This window comes from Saccopteryx leptura, chromosome 2, assembly GCF_036850995.1.
Source record: "Saccopteryx leptura isolate mSacLep1 chromosome 2, mSacLep1_pri_phased_curated, whole genome shotgun sequence".
Taxonomy (NCBI): Eukaryota; Metazoa; Chordata; class Mammalia; order Chiroptera; family Emballonuridae; genus Saccopteryx; species Saccopteryx leptura.
In genome coordinates this window covers 315,653,440-315,670,768 of record NC_089504.1, presented here as the reverse complement: position 1 = coordinate 315,670,768, position 17,329 = coordinate 315,653,440, and the positions used below count along the sequence as shown (strand labels likewise).

The following is a 17,329-nucleotide window of genomic DNA, read 5'->3' as shown; positions in this document are numbered from 1 at the left end:
AGAAACGAAAATCATCCATGGCTAAGTCAAAGATGGTGACAAGTAAGACTTTGAGAATGCTCTTAACTGACTGAAAGGGGTCACTGAAGCTCTTCCAGAACAGCAGCTAAAATGCTCCCATAAGACACTCTTTTGGGGATATAATTGATACAATACTGCCCAAATGAAAAGGTTAATCCAAAGAACACGGAAGAAGATGGTTTGTTGAAACATGAGGGTTTTTTTCATATAGCCAATTGGCCATTTGTACGTCTTCCATGGAAAAATGCTTATTCAGTTCCGGTGGCCACTTTTTAATTAGATTGTTGGGGGGTGGGTTGTGGTTGAATTGTGTGAGTACCTTACAGATTTTGATTATTAAGCTTTTATCAGATAGATGGTTTACAAATATTTTCTCCCATTCCTTAGGTTGCCTTTTTATTTTATTTTTTATTGTTTCTTTGTGCAGCAGCTTTTAAGTTTTACATAGTCCTGTTTATTCTTTTTTTTTTTTTTTTTTTTTTTTTTTTTTTTTTTTTTTGGTCTTTGTTGCTGGTGTTTTCAGTGTCTTACCAGGAAAAAAAAATCATCTCCAAGACCAGTGTCAAGGGACTTTCCCCTGTGTTTTCTTCTAGGAGTTTTATGGCTTGGGGCTTTACAATTAAGTCATTAATGCATTCTGAGTTTTTGAAAGACTTTAAGGAAGACTGGCATTCATTATTCTTTAAATGTTTGATAAAATTCTCCAGAGAAACCATCTGGCTTTTTCTTGCAGGGAGATTTATTATTATTATTATTATTATTATTATTATTACAAAAAAGAAATAAGAACAATCAGAGGTGAGAAAGGTATTAACTAACCCAACTGTGGTCATCACTTCACAATATTGTATAAAAATTTTTCAAAAAGGATAAGAAACATGAGGGTTTAATGGCTTTAAAGCTGGGCCTGGGGACTCTGAGCAGCTCAGAACAGGGGCTGCATTCCTACCCGCGTCCCGATGGTGTTGTGGTTCCGGGAGAAGGGGTAAAAGGCCCCCAGCTGCATCCAGCGAGCACACATCTCATACTCGGCATCCCTGAAGAACCCACAGATGTCGGCTCCGGTCTGAAACAAGATGGAGGGGAATCAGACTGTGACGGCTTCTGAGGAACGCCACTACCCTCCTGGGGGACTAGGAGTGACCCGCAGGGCACTTACATAGGGTATGCCAAAGAGGCTGAACTCCATCATGCCTGCGGTGGGAACACAGCTGCGTCAGACATGACACACGTCTGGTGGGTCTGGTCTGGGACCACCTGTACGCCACTCTGCCCCGCGTCCTCCACGCCACTCTGCCCCGCGTCCTCCACGCCACTCTGCCCCGCGTCCTCCACGCCACGCTGCCCCGCGTCCTCCCTGCCCCTCCGCGAACCCCTCAGCAGGGACCCTGTCTCCCCTCGCCACCGCGGACGCCCCGGATCAGCCACACACCGATGACCGATTTCTTCAGCTGGTCCCACGCGGCCGTGTTGTCCCCCAGCCAGTGTCCCCCCCAGCGGCCGGAAGAGGGGAACGTGGAGCGGGTGACGACGATGCCTCGTTGTCCCGTCACCTCCTGCACGGCTCTGGTTGGAGGGGAACAGGAGGTGGCTGAGATCCTGACATCAGAACAGGGGAGGACGGGCCGCACAGCTCCCCCTCCCAGCACTTCTAACCCTGGGATGTGGGGACACAGTGCTTCCCGTGTCGCTGGAGGAAAGACGGAAGTCTGAGCCATGGTGGGGTCCCTACCGACCAACACCAGGTGGCGGAGAGAATAGCAACAGTTAAACCTCTAGTGTAGTTACAGTTTTACAAAGAACTTCACCATGTCATAAACTCGCTGGATTGCCTAGAAACAATAAGTAATGAATCACCAAGTTTTACTATTTATTTACTCAGTATTCAGTATTATATACTGGAGAGGGATGAAGGTAAATTTCTTCATAAGGCGGTTCCTTGGGCTCATTCTTATTTGTCATTGGCTGAGCTCACAAATTGGGGCAACGCTAATGCAGCAGAACTCTAGTTGGCTATCCAACAAGACTGACAAATTAAGGGGGAAAAAAATCCCAAAAGAGCTAAGTGACTTCTGAAATAAAAGAGGCCTCCAGTCCTCCACATTCCCTTTGCCTCTTATAGCTCATGTGGTCGCAGCACCAGCTGCAGTGTGTGATAATGGCCCGTGCACTCTCCACGAGGACCCCCGTCCCTCTCTGGCAGGACTGGCCCTTATTCAAATCGGTCCTGTCAACTACGACCACCACGGGGCCAGGCTCCATGCGCATGGGCATTTGTCTAATAGGTGAGAACTGCTGCGCAGCTGTGATTAAAACCGTTTTGAGCCCACAGGAAGAGGGACGGAGAGGGGAAGCAGGGTAGCGCCATCGCCACGGGCTGAAGGGAAGGGAGGTGACGACTCACTCGTATGTGGGTCTGGTCTGGGACCACCCGTACAGGCTGTGCACGTCGTAGTGCCGCACCCGGGAGCCGTCGGGCAGGACCTGCTCACTCTCCATGCACAGGGTCTTGCTGCTCAGACCCCTGTCCCTGGAATCCAAATCTGCGGACCAAGAGCCTGGGATGTGAAAGCCACCTCTGGTCCTGTTTACCCCTGATGTCTCTTCAAGGGATTGCACTCTACATCTGCATGGGGCCCTCTTCTTCCCAGAGGCATGGGAACTGCTCAGCTCTGTGACCTGCAATGGTGCCCATGGGCATTTTCAACATCGAGTCCTCAGGAATGTTCTCCAGGAGAAAGCCAAGGGCGTGGGGAAGAACACAGAGTTGTCAGACACTTAGGGGACATGCTCCAGCCTAGGTTTTTGACATGTGAATTATTTCATGTCATTCTTATCTTACTCCTATGCAGAAGATATCATTACCCCCTTTTTACAGTTTAAAAAACTGAGATTTGGGAACATCAAGTAGTCTGTTGAAGGTCACACACTCACAGTGAGGATAATTTATGGGGCCAAGCTATGAACACAAGCATTAGGGCTAAAGTCCATCAACTCCATGATAAGGGGAAGCTGCTAGGTGCCACCCACTGGTGGCACGACAGACTCTTGTGGGGGAATTAACATAAGCCTAAAGAAGTAAGGAAGGAAGCTGGAGTATCCTTCGGAGACACAACCACTATTAAGTGTTTTCTGAACAAATTTTAACAATTCACTCAAAGTGGCCTGTGACTTGCACACACCCTACTGCGTAAAGTGCTTAAAGTGTGTTTGTCATTGGCCCACCTCAAAAAAATCAAAGCAGCACTGAGGATGTGCACTGAGCAGCCAGGATAAAGCCCTGGCTGCCGGCCTCTCACAGGGGTCACTCCTTGCGGCCACGCCCCTGCCAGCAGGGGAGACCCAGGGTCCTTACGTGGCATATAGGGAGGGCGGTTCAGGGTGGCATCCTTGCAGCCCGGAGGGACTGCCCCATTCACGAAGCTTGCCGGTTCATTCATATCCTAGAAGTGTCAAACACAGATACACTTTGCTTTTTAAAATAGACTCAGAGAGAAAGACGTAGGAAATAAATCATTCATCATCCAGTAATCATCAAATCCAGCTGAGGGTTAACCAGAAAGGTCAATCAAGCCTGACAGAATGACTGGCTAGAGCAGTGGTAGTCAACCTGGTCCCTACCACCCACTAGTGGGCGCTCCAGCTTTCATGGTGGGCAGTAGCGCAGCAACCAAAGTATAAATAAAAAGATAGATTTAACTATAGTAAGTTGTTTTATAAAGATTTATTCTGCCACACTTAGCGAAAATCCGACATAAAGTACTTGGTAAGTAATTATTATTATATGCTTTAACTTGCTGTAACTCTGCTTTATAAATTTTATAAAGTAAAGTTACTTCCCTACTTTATAAATCACCATTACTTTGGAACTGGTGGGCGGTTAGAAAATTTTACTACTAACACAGATACAAAAGTGGGCAGTACGTATAAAAAGGTTGACTACCCCTGGGCTAGAGGATTTGTTTTTTGGTATTTTTTCAAATTCTCCCTCAGGATGTGAAGCAAGTCTCAGTTCCAAGAAACTCCTAGTAATCAGCTTGGAGATTTACGACAGGAACCTGTGACAAGGTCCAAGGTCCGAGGACTGTTGGGGCTGCCCCACTCCCGACAGGAGGAACCAAATCTGACATGTCCAAGGTCTCCCTGGGACGATTACCGTCTTTCTCAATTAAAGGTCAGCAATAGCTGCACTTCCACACGCAAAGGCAGACACAGCCCGGCAGTGTGCGCCGACACAAACACTCACAATCCACATGCCGTCATACTTCAAGCTCTTCTCTGGATTCTGGGGGTTGGTGTACAGTTCCTGCAGCTCCCTCTTCCACCAGGTGGCGGTTGAATTACGAAAAAAGTCTGGGAAGGCCACATAAGCTCGGTATTGCTGTAAAAATTAAATATATTTGCTCCAAATTAGTGTATTAGACAGCCAATGGGCATTCACGGAGAGATTAATTCATGCACAGCCTTGTACTACACGGTGACCGATGATCCACAGAGAGCCCAAACAATGATCTTCACTTCTTTTTTTGTTTGTTTTTTTTAAATTTGCTTATTTCAAATAGTGCAGGGGGAAAAGCTAGCACAAACTAGATACCTCCTTAGCATTTGGAAAGGATCTATAGACTGCTTTCCTCTCCGTATCAACATGAACAGTAACAATCAACACCTGAACCCACTACCTCATGTATTAGATGCCCAACCCTCAGTTTCTAACCTATGGACTCCTAAGCACTCCTCAAAGACAAGGCGTGAGTGAGGGAAGATCTCTCCCTAGAGCCCGCAGCCGGGAAGAGGCCGACAGCAGAAGCTCTGTCAACAGGTTGGAAAGAAACATCCAGTTGATCCTCTCGTGTCTCACTCCCATGAGGGAAAGGGGTGGGGGAGAGGGAAGGTTGCCTTGTATCGTGTTAGACCATCTAACTAGTATGCCTCTGTCTTTTTTCTAGTTTCGGAATCGCTTAAAAACAGCACTGGTGTGACAAGGAATTTGGGAGGACTTCAGGAGGAAGTTGCAACTCCCCCTTCTCTTTAATGTCCTCAAATAATAACAGTCACGTCTACATTTCAACCTGAAACGCAGACCCAAGGCATAACTCCTTAACTGTATTGTAAGGATTTTGAGAGCAAGGACCCTTGTTTTATTTCCTTCTGATTGATCTCTGTATCCACCCCCACCCTGAGTGCTTAGCTTAAAACCTGATGTAAAATAAATGCACAGTGGCTAACTGTGAATTCACACCACTTAGCAGCAGCAAATATTCATCAATTTCTAAGCAGGTCACATGGCTTGTTAAGGAAGTGTATGATCCTCTGTACGTCTCAGTAAACAGGTGCCTCTATCTGTGTTCAACAGTGCATTTTAGGAATTCAAAAGCTCAATAATACTGGAAGTAAGGATGGGGGAGCAATGGAAGGAAGGCTTGCTCGAGGAACCTCCAGCTCTCACACACAACAGACAGAAGGCAGGTAGGAACCCGGTTTCTAGAGAAGAGGCAAAGAACACAGAGGGAAACAGAAACAGGTCGGTCCCCAGGGGTCCGGCTCACAGAGAAGGGAGAGGGTAGCAGGCCATGCCACAGACGGTCTTGTGAGGGGGGCAGGCCAGGGATGGCTTTTTGTTCCACACGAAGGGTAGGAACATGGAACCGGAAGGTCTTTCACCAGAAACGGAGAGCTCCAGCATGGGCAGGTTGGAAAACACGGGGGAGGGGAGGGCGATGGAGGACTGGAATAAAGACTAATATCAGTCACATCTGAGTCATCTTTTAAAAAATAAACTGATTAAAAGGTAGACCTTCCTGGTGACCCTGACATCGCCCAATACCCACAAAGGGCCCTTTACCTTCACTTGACTCTCCCAGTCCAGGGACCCGTTGATAGTGACATTGGGAAAATCAGGCCAGACCTGTGGAGAGAAAAATGTTCAAAAGCAATGCAGTAGGTAATGTCTCTTATATAGTATTTCCTAAGAAACTATGAATCCGAGTCCTACAGGGGATAATAACTTGGATTTTCATGTAGGATTGATCGAGAGAGAAGTGCATCTCACAATGCAGGTGTGGGCCTTAAAAAGTCCTTAACAGGCCCTGGCCGGTTGGCTCAGCGGTAGAGCGTCGGCCTGGCATGCGGGGGACCCGGGTTTGATTCCCGGCCAGGGCACATAGGAGAAGCACTTCTCCATTTGCTTCTCCACCCCCCCCTTCCTCTCTGTCTCTCTCTTCCCCTCCCGCAGCCAAGACTCCATTGGAGCAAAGATGGCCCGGGCGCTGGGGATGGCTCCTTGGCCTCTGCCCCAGGCGCTACAGTGGCTCTGGTCACAGCAGAGCGACGCCCCAGAGGGGCAGAGCATCGCCCCCTGGTGGGCAGAGCGTCGCCCCTGGTGGGCGTGCCGGGTGGATCCCGGTCGGGCGCATGCGGGAGTCTGTCTGACTGTCTCTCCCCGTTTCCAGCTTCAGAAAAATACAAAAAAAAAAAAAAAAAAAAGAAAGAAAAGTCCTTAACATAATTCTGACTTCAGAGCCCAAATGAAAAAAGCCAAAAAAGCCACAGGCACAAACACGCCACCAGTCACCCCCGCCCTCCCGGCTGGATCAGGGCTCAGGTCCTACCTTTCCCCAGACAATGTCTCCCCCATTAGGGGCTTTGATGAAGACATCGTCCTCCACGCCCCGAGTGAACGCAGGGTAGGGCTTTGTCTCATTTCCAGAAATGGCTGGGTCCTAAAATCAAAGCACAGGTCAGGTGAGAACAACCAAAGCCAGAGAATGACTTAGGGACAGAAAAAAGGAAAACTCCGCCACAGGGAAGGCGCGGGCTTCCGCCTGAACGGTGGGCTCCTGCGAGTCCTGGCAGACAGACTTGTCTTTGGGACCCTCAACTTCTCTACTTGTAACAGAAGCACAATAGGTGTAAGGCTTTCTCCACCAAAGCTTGTCCCCCCCTCCAAACAGACACCTTCTGTGCCCAGAGGGACAAACCAGAATGAGGATGACCCGCATCCCGTTCGCCTTCATGCGGGTAATGAGAGCCGGGAATCCGGCGAAGTTGGGGTCGAGGGTGAAGTCCAGCTGCCGCTCCATGTAGTCGATGTCCGAGTATTGCACGTCCTGGGGGGGCACACAGGGAACGGAGGGGCTGCTGGCTATGGAAGTCCAGGCCCCAGGCGAGGACAGCCTGCCACTAGCCCGACAGGTAGTGGATTCCAGGTGGCCTTTTTCCGACTCTCGCATCCCAGTTCTATAATCTGTCAGGTGCTCGGTTCTGGGAAATCTACCTACCTTCCTAATTTTCCTTTGTAAAATAGTAAAAAAAAACAAAAAAAAAAAACCTAAATTAGGAAAAATAAAAGATGGCAGTGCCAATTGGGCAGGGCTGTTTTGAGGATAAAAGAAAACGGTGGATGAGGAAGCCCCTTGCATGTGGCCAACATAAGGAGCAACGGTGGTTACCTCCCCAAAGAGGCTGCCCTGGAGTCGGTGGTTCAAGTTCAGAGAAAATAACACAGTGTAAATCACCCACTACGGATACAACATGGATGGGAAACCTACCAAGAACAAAACAAAACCTGCAATTGCTTTGGCATATCCAACCCTGGGGGTTGTTAAACGCGACTTTCTCATTAAGAATAAAATATGGCATGCTATACTTTCCAGCCATAGAAACAATTATAAGCAATAAAAAATAAGTAGGATAAAAATTAAAGACATGGGGCGGGCAAAAATAGGATTATGGTTGTCCATATGGGAAATAATACAATAAATAATAAATAATACAAGAATAAACTCTGTGTTTCCTGTACTCGCAAACTGGAAACCTATGTTTGCCCATCCCTGTATGTGCCTGGTTCATGGGATCGATTCTATGATTACTGGACCCCTCTTGGCAAGTGAAAGAGTTCTCTTCCACACATACTTTTTTCTGGAAGCCACTTCCAAGATCCCTACATCCAGCCCAGATGAGCCCAAAGCTGAGGATGCTCTGTCCCCTCCGGCACTGGCCACGTGTTGGAATGGAGCTTCTGTCTACGCACACACAGTAGTCTGACTGAATTTGGGTTGAGTTTTTAAAAGTAAACAATACTGCTGTTTGGGAGATCCCTTTTTTATGGAACCCAGGATGCTTTTGACTAAATATTTTAAAGCCATGTAACAGAAATGGAAGCATGGTCCAGCAGAGAAAGCCCTGGAGCTGGCCCTGGGTCCTCCTCCATTAGCAAATCACCATGACTCTGCGGTGGGGACCATGATCCCCACCTGCATCACTGGGCTGGGGTGAGGCCCACTGTGATATTGTATGAGAAAGCACTTTGTCACTGTAGAGACTCACACAAAAAATAGACCAACGAGCACAGATGCAGAGACAACAAGGGAAGGCCATGTGGTCCCAGAGCGAGGGCACCACAGGTAGAGAACGTACATAGGGGACATGGGCAGCCACCATGTCATCATACAAGCTGGCAATCTCAGCGTCGTTCTGGTATCCATAGCGACACAGCTGGAACCCCAGGGCCCAGTAAGGGACCATCACTGGACGACCAATCAGCTAGAAAATAGACATAAAATATTAGCTTTTAAGGATCTGGATTGAAACTGCACACTTTTCCAGCACCCTAAGCTGGACAACCAACATATTCCAATCCGGAGAGAAACAGAGAAGGTGCACAGCCCCCGGGAGCCTCGGAGAAAGCTTCCTGACAGACTGGACCTCCCTCCCCAGGAACTTCGGGAAATCTGATTTTACTCTGATTCCTAGAGGCAGTCTAGCTTACCAGTTAAGAACCTCGACTCCAGAGGCAAAATGCCTGGGTTGCCAGACAGGCTGCAATCCTGGCTGGCTGCGTGACCTTGGGCACAGTACCTGATGCTCTTCTGCATCAGTTTCTTCACTTGTAATTGGGGGATAACTATATTTGCTTCTTAGTGTTTTTGTGAGTACTGAATGAGTTAATATATGTATGTAAAGTGCTCTAACATGAAGTAATAGATTAGTGACACACAGTAAGGTTTATATACATGTTTGTTAATGCTACCAAAGCAACTGTCATGGCCACTATTATCACCATTACCCCACCACTATTCTACCATCATCATTATATCACCATCAACAACAACTATATCATCTCACCACGACCACCACCATCACCACCACCACCACCATCACCTCCACCAGCACCATCACCACCATCACCACCTCCATCATCACCACCATCACCACCTCCATCTCCAACTCCACCATCACCACCATCACCACCACCTCTACTTCCACCATCACCACCATCACCACCTCCACCTCCACCATCACCACCATCACCACCTCCACCTCCACCATCACCACCACCTCCACCACCACCATCACCACCATCACCATCACCTCCACCAGCACCATCACCATCACCTCCACCACCACCATCACCACCACCACCACCACCACCATCACCATCACCACCATCACCATCATCAACACCACCACCACCATCACCACCACCATCACATCACCATCACCATCATCACCACCATTGCCAACTCCACAATCACCCTGTTAACTCTGCTGCTCTGCAATGCTTTGCAAGTCTGTGAATTCAACGATGATTGGAATATATATTTTTTCCTTATTTTATGACCTACCTGACTCCCAATAAGACCAATACTCCCAGTTATTATCAGAGAACTACATTAATAAATGTGGGTTTTGGAACACAAAATGTATTGCTGAAATACTGTGTAACCAATTGAATTTCCTGCTACCTCAGTGTACTGCTGAGTGACAAGCTCTGGAGTTGGCCCCAACACCACGTAGAAGTCCAGAATGCCTCCCGTGGTACGGTATGTCAGGGCAGGCAAGGGCTGGAACGTCACATCTGAAAATGCAGGAAAATACCAATCAGTCTGCAGACCTTCATAGTGAGGGACTACCCCTGAAATGCTAACTTCCCCTCTCCTTCTGCCCCCGTAGCAAGAGAGTGTACTGCACTGTACCCTCACAGGACTGAAGACATCTAGTGCAAGTCTACAGGGCTCACGTCTGGATTTTCCCACTTTAGTGTTCTCTAATACCTTACTATGTTTTGTCATTCTGCTCTTTTTAATTATTAAAACTTTTATTTACAATAGTTTACAACTTACAAGTTACAGAAATTATATCCGAGTAAGCCCTGATAGGCTCAGCCAGCTTCCTCCTATGACGACATCTTAGATAACCACTGTACATTGTCAAAACCAGGAAACTGACAGATGGAGTTCTACTCACTCAGGTACAGACCTCATTCAGATTTCACCACTGCTCACATGCATGCTTTCCCCTCCCCCTCCCGACTTTCCAACCTCTTTCCAATAACGAGTACACGTGTTCTTCACATCCTCACACCCCCAGAGCGTCCTCTGACCCAAGCTTCATCACTAATTCAGATCACACAGGTGGCCCAGGGCTGGCCCCCAGGATATTTGGGACTCGCTTGGTTTTGTTATTCCCTCTTACATGGGTTTTTTTTTGCCAAATCAGAGTTTAGTGAGCTCTTGTTAATACATGTTACTGAACTGAAATAAACAGGACAGCTAAATAGAAAGGCTAAGAAGAAAATAAAACTGTTTACATGGTAATGATGTTGACATTAGGGGGCAGCTAGGTCAATACATTCTGAAGTTCCTCAAGAACTTGGTTTTGTGCGCTAAGGGGAGAGCTAGCACCTCTTACCCATGGCATTGCTGTTCAGCAGAAGCACTCCGTGGGCGCTGCCGTCCTCCTCCAGCCCCATGTAGTAGGGGTGGACGCCGTAGGAATTCTTCTTATACTGGGGGAGTCATGCGAAGAAGTGGCAAGAGGTTAAAAGACATTGTGACTGAGGAAGAAACAGAAACTCAACAGAAACGGATCACAAGGTGTGTCTCGTCTTCTCTGTGAAACATACTAACTGCACAGAAGCAAAGGAGCCTGAGAACTGGTCCACTATCTGAAAGCAGAATGTGACCACCCACGCTAAGTCTGGGGAGATGCAACAGGGAGTGCGCACATGTGGGCGGAGAGAGGCAGAGGCGCAGATGCCAACCTTCGGCCCTTACCCCCGGGGGCTGGTCTCGGGAAAACATCCCCCACGTGTGCCAGTTCAGGTCTCGCCTGTAGGATGTGTGCTCGTTTTCTCCGAAGCCATAGAGATACTCGGAGGGAAGGCGTGTGGAGATGCGGAGAAACATGTCGTTGAAGGTGAAGCCAAGAAGTTGAGAGTCCCAGCTGCAACACAAAAGGGTGTATGTGGGAAAGAAAAGAAATGGGCTGTTGGCTTCATGCAGCTGCATTAAATTCTTGATCCCTCCTCCCCCACTCTGCTAATCTCCCAAACAAACAAAGTGTATCACAGATGTCTCTGCTGGAAGTCCAGGGGCCAGCTGCGTTCTGTTTTCCTCCATCACTGCCTCTTGTCAGTCTTCCCTGCAGGACGCCCAGTCCAATCATGCCCTCCATCTCGGCCGGGCGCTACCACTCCACACCAGCCCCAGCTTCCACTCTCGCTCTCCCCTCGTCCATTGACTACGAAGGACTCAGAGCGAATCTTTTCAAAGTATCTCATGTCATGTCACTCCCTTGTTTACAATTCTTCAGGGATTTGCGTTAGGACACCTTATAAAGTCTTCAAGGCCATACCTGGTCTGAAACCCACCTAAACCCAGCTTGACCTCCCACACTTACTTCCCTACATACTACACTGCTCCCACAATATTGGCCGTTCCCACCCCCACCCCCACTATGCCAAGCTTGTTCCTGTTTCGTGGCCTGTGACCTCCCTAGCTCATCTGTCTAAAATGCTGTTCCCCACCCCTCAGATTTCCACCTGGGTGCCTCCTTCTCCTCACCCCGGTCCTACTCTCAATGTCACCGCCTCAGAGAGATCCACTCTGACCACAGCACTGAAAGCAGTGACATCCAATAACCCTCAGCTATCCTGCTCTTTTCCTACATAGCAAGTGTCACTATCTAAGTCTCCTTATATTTGTTTTAACTTAAATTATCTTTGCTATTTACTTACTATTTTTTGTCATGAAAAGAGAGACCTCATCTTCCATAACCACATAATACAGAGAAGGCACCCCATAAACATTTGTTGAGTGAATATCTAAGCAGGTGCAATTGCCTCTGTAATTATTCCCAGGAGACCAAAGCATTCTGATAAGAACAGACCCCAAGGAAATAACTTATTCATTAATCTGGAAATGGATAGTGTGGTGCTTTGGGCCAGGATATCTGCAAGGACAGTGGACCGAGCAATAAATGTGCAGGTGACCATCAATCCAAGCCAGACTGGGAGCCATTTACATTACGGTGCCTGTACTCTTCCGGCGGATTTCAATCCCAAATGGATTCTTCTTAATAAGGACATCATAGAGTCGATTCTCAGGGGTGCTGGATGGAGCTGCGGGTATATTGAGAGGGACTGGGACTTCATACCGCTTGTTGTTGGGATCATAAATCTAGGGACAGAGAAAATTGGTTTTTAGGTAAGCACAGTACTCTTAAAGCCTGTACCCTTAGCAGAAACTTGACTGTGACAAAGAGTCTGAATGCCATTATTTGTCTTCTTGAAGCTCAGGATACTTGGGATTTGATTAACATATCAAAGAACAATGTCAGGCTTAATATGTGATTTGAGTCTGTCATATCTTGTTTATAAGATCTCTATTATAGTAACACCCGCACCTTGACATTGGTATTATCTTGGCAAATCAGTCTAGAATCAGTTTGGTATTTAAGAATATATTATTTATTACTTTATGTGTAGGTGTATGAGTCAATGCAAATACCTGAAAACTTTTCTGAATTCAAAAAAAAATTCTCCCATAAACTCTACTTGATCAAAAAAAGCAGATGTAGCCCTGGCCAGTTGGCTCAGCGGTAGAGCGTCGGCCTGGCGTGCAGGAGTCCCGGGTTCGATTCCTGGCCAGGACACACAGGAGAAGCGCCCATCTGCTTCTCCACCCCTCCCCCTCTCCTTCCTCTCTGTCTCTTTCTTCCCCTCCCGCAGCCGAGGCTCCACTGGAGCAACGATGGCCCAGGCACTGAGGATGGCTCTGTGGCCTCTGCCTCAGGCGCTAGAATGGCTCTGGATGCGACAGAGCAACGCCCCAGAGGGACAGAGCATCGCCCCCTGGTGGGCATGCCAGGTGGATCCCTGTCGGGCGCATGCGGGAGTCTGTCTGACTGCCTCCCAGTTTCCAGCTTTGGAAAAATGAAAAAAAAAAAAGCAGATGTTCTTGTTAAAAATGGGATCAAAATTGATTCCCTGAGTATCTACTGTATTCTTGCTTATACTGTAGTAGACACTAGGGCAGTGGTTCTCAAAGTGGTGCACCTTAGAAGATTTCCAGGTACACTCTATGGTATTCCAGAGAAATATGTGCCTGTTGGGGACCAAAAAACCAACAGAGTTTTTGGAGTTTAGATTTTTGGGGGACAGAGGTGTGGGGAATTGACTGTAAGCTGACAGTCTGCCCAACCCCCACCTCACTTGTCTGATTAGGTTGCAAAAGGCTGTTAAGCTGTGGTGCTGGATTGTTTACACTACCCCCCATGTTCCCCAGAAAGACTGGAGGCAAGTTTCTTCTATCCTTTGTTTGGTGTAAAGTTAAGATGATATGTTTGGTGGGGGTTTTGGATTGATGACTAAATATAAGAAATTGTCTCTTGAAGCCTTTTGGATTTCTATAAAAGAAGAATTTGTGGCAATATCTAAAAAAGCTTTGAACATTTTACTACAATTTTCTACATCCTATTTATGTGAATTAGGATTTTCTACCCTCAACACAATTAAGAGTAAAAAGAGAGGAATTCTTCAATGTATTGATGAGGAAATGAGAGTTTGCCCTTCAAATATATGCCCAAACATTGAAGAAATCGCTAGGACACATCAGGCTCATGTTTCTCATAAACACAAGAATAAAAAAACTTAACACATTTGCGCCCGGGCCTGTTGAATTTGATAAACCTTACTAAGAACATATCTATATATATAAAAAGATAACATTTTTGTCGTTTTTTTTTTTAACCCTTCTTTTTTACGAATTCTAAAAAGCATAACTCTAAAAAGTTTTTTAATGTGAGAATAAATTTAATTTTGTCATATTTATTTCATTTAATTACCATAAAAGCATGCTTGGACTTTATTTTCTTCTTTAATATTTGACTTAATTATTATATATATAATGTATTTCTCAGAAATCTGTATATAGTGTGCCTACAATTATTTATAGAATTTTAAATGTGCCTCGACTTCAAAAAGTTTGAGAACCACTGCACTAGGGATAACTAAGCTGCATAAGACACAGTATTATTTTTAAGAAAGTCACATGCTAACTGGTACACTCACAACCTTGGGTGATATATGCTGATGTAGAAGTGTTGTGACATGGTAGGGAAGGAGATACCTAACACTATTTCAGGGGACCTGAGACAGTTTCATAGGAAAAATACAGGCTCAGTCTCGAAAGCTTCGTAGCCATTAACCAAACACCCAAAGGAGATCAAGTCATTCCTGGTAGAGAAATACCGTATTTCCCCACGTATAAGACACAGAATTTTTCAAAAAATTTGGGGTCTGAAAACTGGATGAGTCTTATACAGTGGTTGTAGAAGTGTGGCATTTCATATGCCATAGATGAAACTGAGGACGAGGCAATATATGAAGACAGTGATTCATCCTCAGACACAGGATGGGAGTTTTGACAGTGATGAGGAGTTGTATGAATTTTATGATGAATAAAACTTGAGTTCAATAACTTTATGTAATACATTTTTTTTTAATTTCGGGCCCCATAATTAAGGTGCGTCTTATACATGGGAGCGTCTTATACATGGAGAAATACAGGTAAATGCAAAGGCACCAAGTCTCAAAGCGGGGCCAGAGAGGCCAGTATTTCAGAGAGAGCTCAGGTGATCAGGAGGTAGAGTGGTAATGGGTTTAACCCTGGAAACCAAAGCAAGTTCATTTATTTCAAACCCACTAGGTGCTGTCAACTGTCACATGCCACCAGTGCTCCGGTGAGGACCGACATATAAAAGAGCCCCATCCTCACATTAGAAGATGTGTAAGAGCTCACAGTCCAGGTTGACATTAGATTGTGAAGAACCTTTCAGGCAACACCTACTGTCTTTTGTTTATCCTCTCAATGAACACCTGGGTGCTAATTATCTATCAGGCTCTGTGTTAGATTTCAGAAACACAAAGATAAAAGGACAAGTCCCTGTCTTTCAGAGACCCACAATTTAATAGAGAAATAGACCCCAAACAGTCCATCACTAGGTCCTCACATGTAATCAATCATAGAAAAGAGGGATCACTACGTTTTCATGGCTATTTCACAGATATCCAAAGTTCAATGGCCACATCACCGTCATCCAGGAGAAGGTTCAAGCTTAGAAACATGGTAACCACTCCTGACGCTTCCTCTCGTCATCCCCTACTGTAGCCGTTACCAGATCTCGTCACACTACCTTCCCGTCTCTCAAAGATGCCCACTGTTCCCCACCTCATTCCAGTACTTGTCTAGGCTTGGCCCTCGTCCAGCTTACCTAACTGGGTCACCTGACCTCCTAATTGGCTCTGTTCTTTGCTCTTGTCCTCCCAACCATTCTCCTCACAGAAGACACAGTCATCTTTCCGAAATGCGAATTAGAACGGGTCTCACCATTCCATCACCGTTTCCCGTTGCTCGGAGGATAATGACCGAGCATGCTGAAGCAAAGCATGGTTCACTCAGAAAAGCAAAGCTACGTTAGGGTTCTGTAACCTTGACTAGCAAAATGTCGGGGAGCGGAGAAGCGCCCAGTCAGCACTTGATAAGCAGACTGTAGGCACGCACCTTGAACTGCAGCATGTCATTCTTGTGGTAAGTCACATCCAGGCGGAGGGAGCTCACGGGCGTTGAGGGAAAAGCGTTGGCATGAAGGGGAGACTTTAAGGAGATGGCCGCCGTGGCCCCATGTGAGTGGTACTGATCATCACTGACAGAGTACAGCTCACTGACGAAATAGCAAGCAGGGACTTCTGGAGAAGGGGACACCTGGGAAGGAAAGCCAAAGTGAGCTCAGCATGTGGTCCTAAAATGATCACATAGAAAGGGGTTGGAAAAGGCAGTTTACAGGGAGATAAAGCCAGACCGTCCCTCATCTCCCTATATACTCTTTGGCTATGATACAAGTTTAAATGCCTAGTCTCCATGCAAAATATTTGTTGAAAATCAAACAAATCCTATCTCATTCCTGTCCCTACGCAGACTTCACATCCAGATTAAAAGAACGCAGATTCCTTTGGAAGTCCTTTCTTTCTGTGGGTTTGTAGTAATCACAGAGGTACTATGTGCTACGCTGGTGAAATTGTAGGTCTAGTGCAGAGAATTTTAACGTAGGAACCCATCAGCACAGTTACCTCCCAGGCACAGCCTCGGGCAGTACAGTTTGTTTCAGAAGCACCATGCTCATCAGGATAACAGTCAATTTTTTCTGTATCCTTGATCTTCAGCTCCCATTCCACAGTGTACGCTTCTCCCAGGGCAAGATCAAGTCCTGTGATAAGGGCCACCTGGAGGAATGGGAAAAACAAGGAAATTTACCCTCAGGACAAAGGCCTTGCAAGATCTGAAACTTCTTTTAAGGAAAGGAATAGATATCAGGCCCAACAATCCACGTAACACACCACTGGAGCCTCTAGAAGAGAACCACATTGGGGTTGGGGAGCTACTCAATGACCACAGGGCCTGTGGTCCAATGTCACAACTCTATGTGAACCTTGTATATGACATTTGGAAAGAGTTTGGTCAAACACAATCTTCTGTAATCACCTCTTTCTTTCCTTCCCTGCCTCCTCCTCCTCCTCCTTATTGTGTCAGGAAGTCTCTCTTCTGCACTTCCTCTTGTGAGGTCATGCATGCAAGAACAGGGACCATGCCAAATTAAGTTCATCTCCTTGCCCTCCATTCCCCAAACCAGTGTGCCCCATTGGTCTGGGCTGAGGGCAAGAAGAAGGGATGTGAATAATGGGGCCTGGCTTCTCCTCTCCATTCTGCTAGGGAAACCTAGACACATTACTTCAAATTCTTTGGGTGCCAGTTGCATCAATTGCGAAGTTGGTGACTTGGCAAAATCATTCCATTTTCTTCTGTTTCTAACATCCCAGCCTCTTCATTTCTCTAAGCCCAAAGTCTCAAAATTTGAAACTCCTTTAAATTCACTCATTTAAATATGTAATATTTTTTTCTATGTGTCTCTTCTTTAATTAGCAATTTTCTTAGAGAAAGTTCACAATTGCCTTGAGTTATGACATTGCATA

At 46.4% G+C, this 17,329-nt stretch overlaps 1 protein-coding gene across 6 annotated transcripts in view; it reads right to left on the bottom strand.

The window, feature by feature from the left end:
• The window catches only part of MGAM (maltase-glucoamylase), a 68,188-nt gene that overhangs the window by 9,242 nt on the left and 41,617 nt on the right, over positions 1-17,329 (bottom strand). For all 6 annotated transcript variants that reach the window (XM_066362906.1, XM_066362907.1, XM_066362904.1 and 3 more), the window contains 16 exons: positions 16,430-16,582; positions 15,864-16,064; positions 12,325-12,479; positions 11,076-11,244; positions 10,711-10,807; positions 9,765-9,877; positions 8,437-8,562; positions 6,999-7,127; positions 6,630-6,740; positions 5,864-5,926; positions 4,268-4,402; positions 3,377-3,464; positions 2,426-2,564; positions 1,454-1,587; positions 1,181-1,215; positions 971-1,087 (listed from right to left, as the gene is read on the bottom strand). In XM_066362906.1, coding sequence (XP_066219003.1) covers positions 971-1,087; positions 1,181-1,215; positions 1,454-1,587; positions 2,426-2,564; positions 3,377-3,464; positions 4,268-4,402; positions 5,864-5,926; positions 6,630-6,740; positions 6,999-7,127; positions 8,437-8,562; positions 9,765-9,877; positions 10,711-10,807; positions 11,076-11,244; positions 12,325-12,479; positions 15,864-16,064; positions 16,430-16,582 — 1,965 coding nt within the window. The remainder of the gene's footprint in view (positions 1-970; positions 1,088-1,180; positions 1,216-1,453; positions 1,588-2,425; positions 2,565-3,376; positions 3,465-4,267; positions 4,403-5,863; positions 5,927-6,629; positions 6,741-6,998; positions 7,128-8,436; positions 8,563-9,764; positions 9,878-10,710; positions 10,808-11,075; positions 11,245-12,324; positions 12,480-15,863; positions 16,065-16,429; positions 16,583-17,329) is intronic.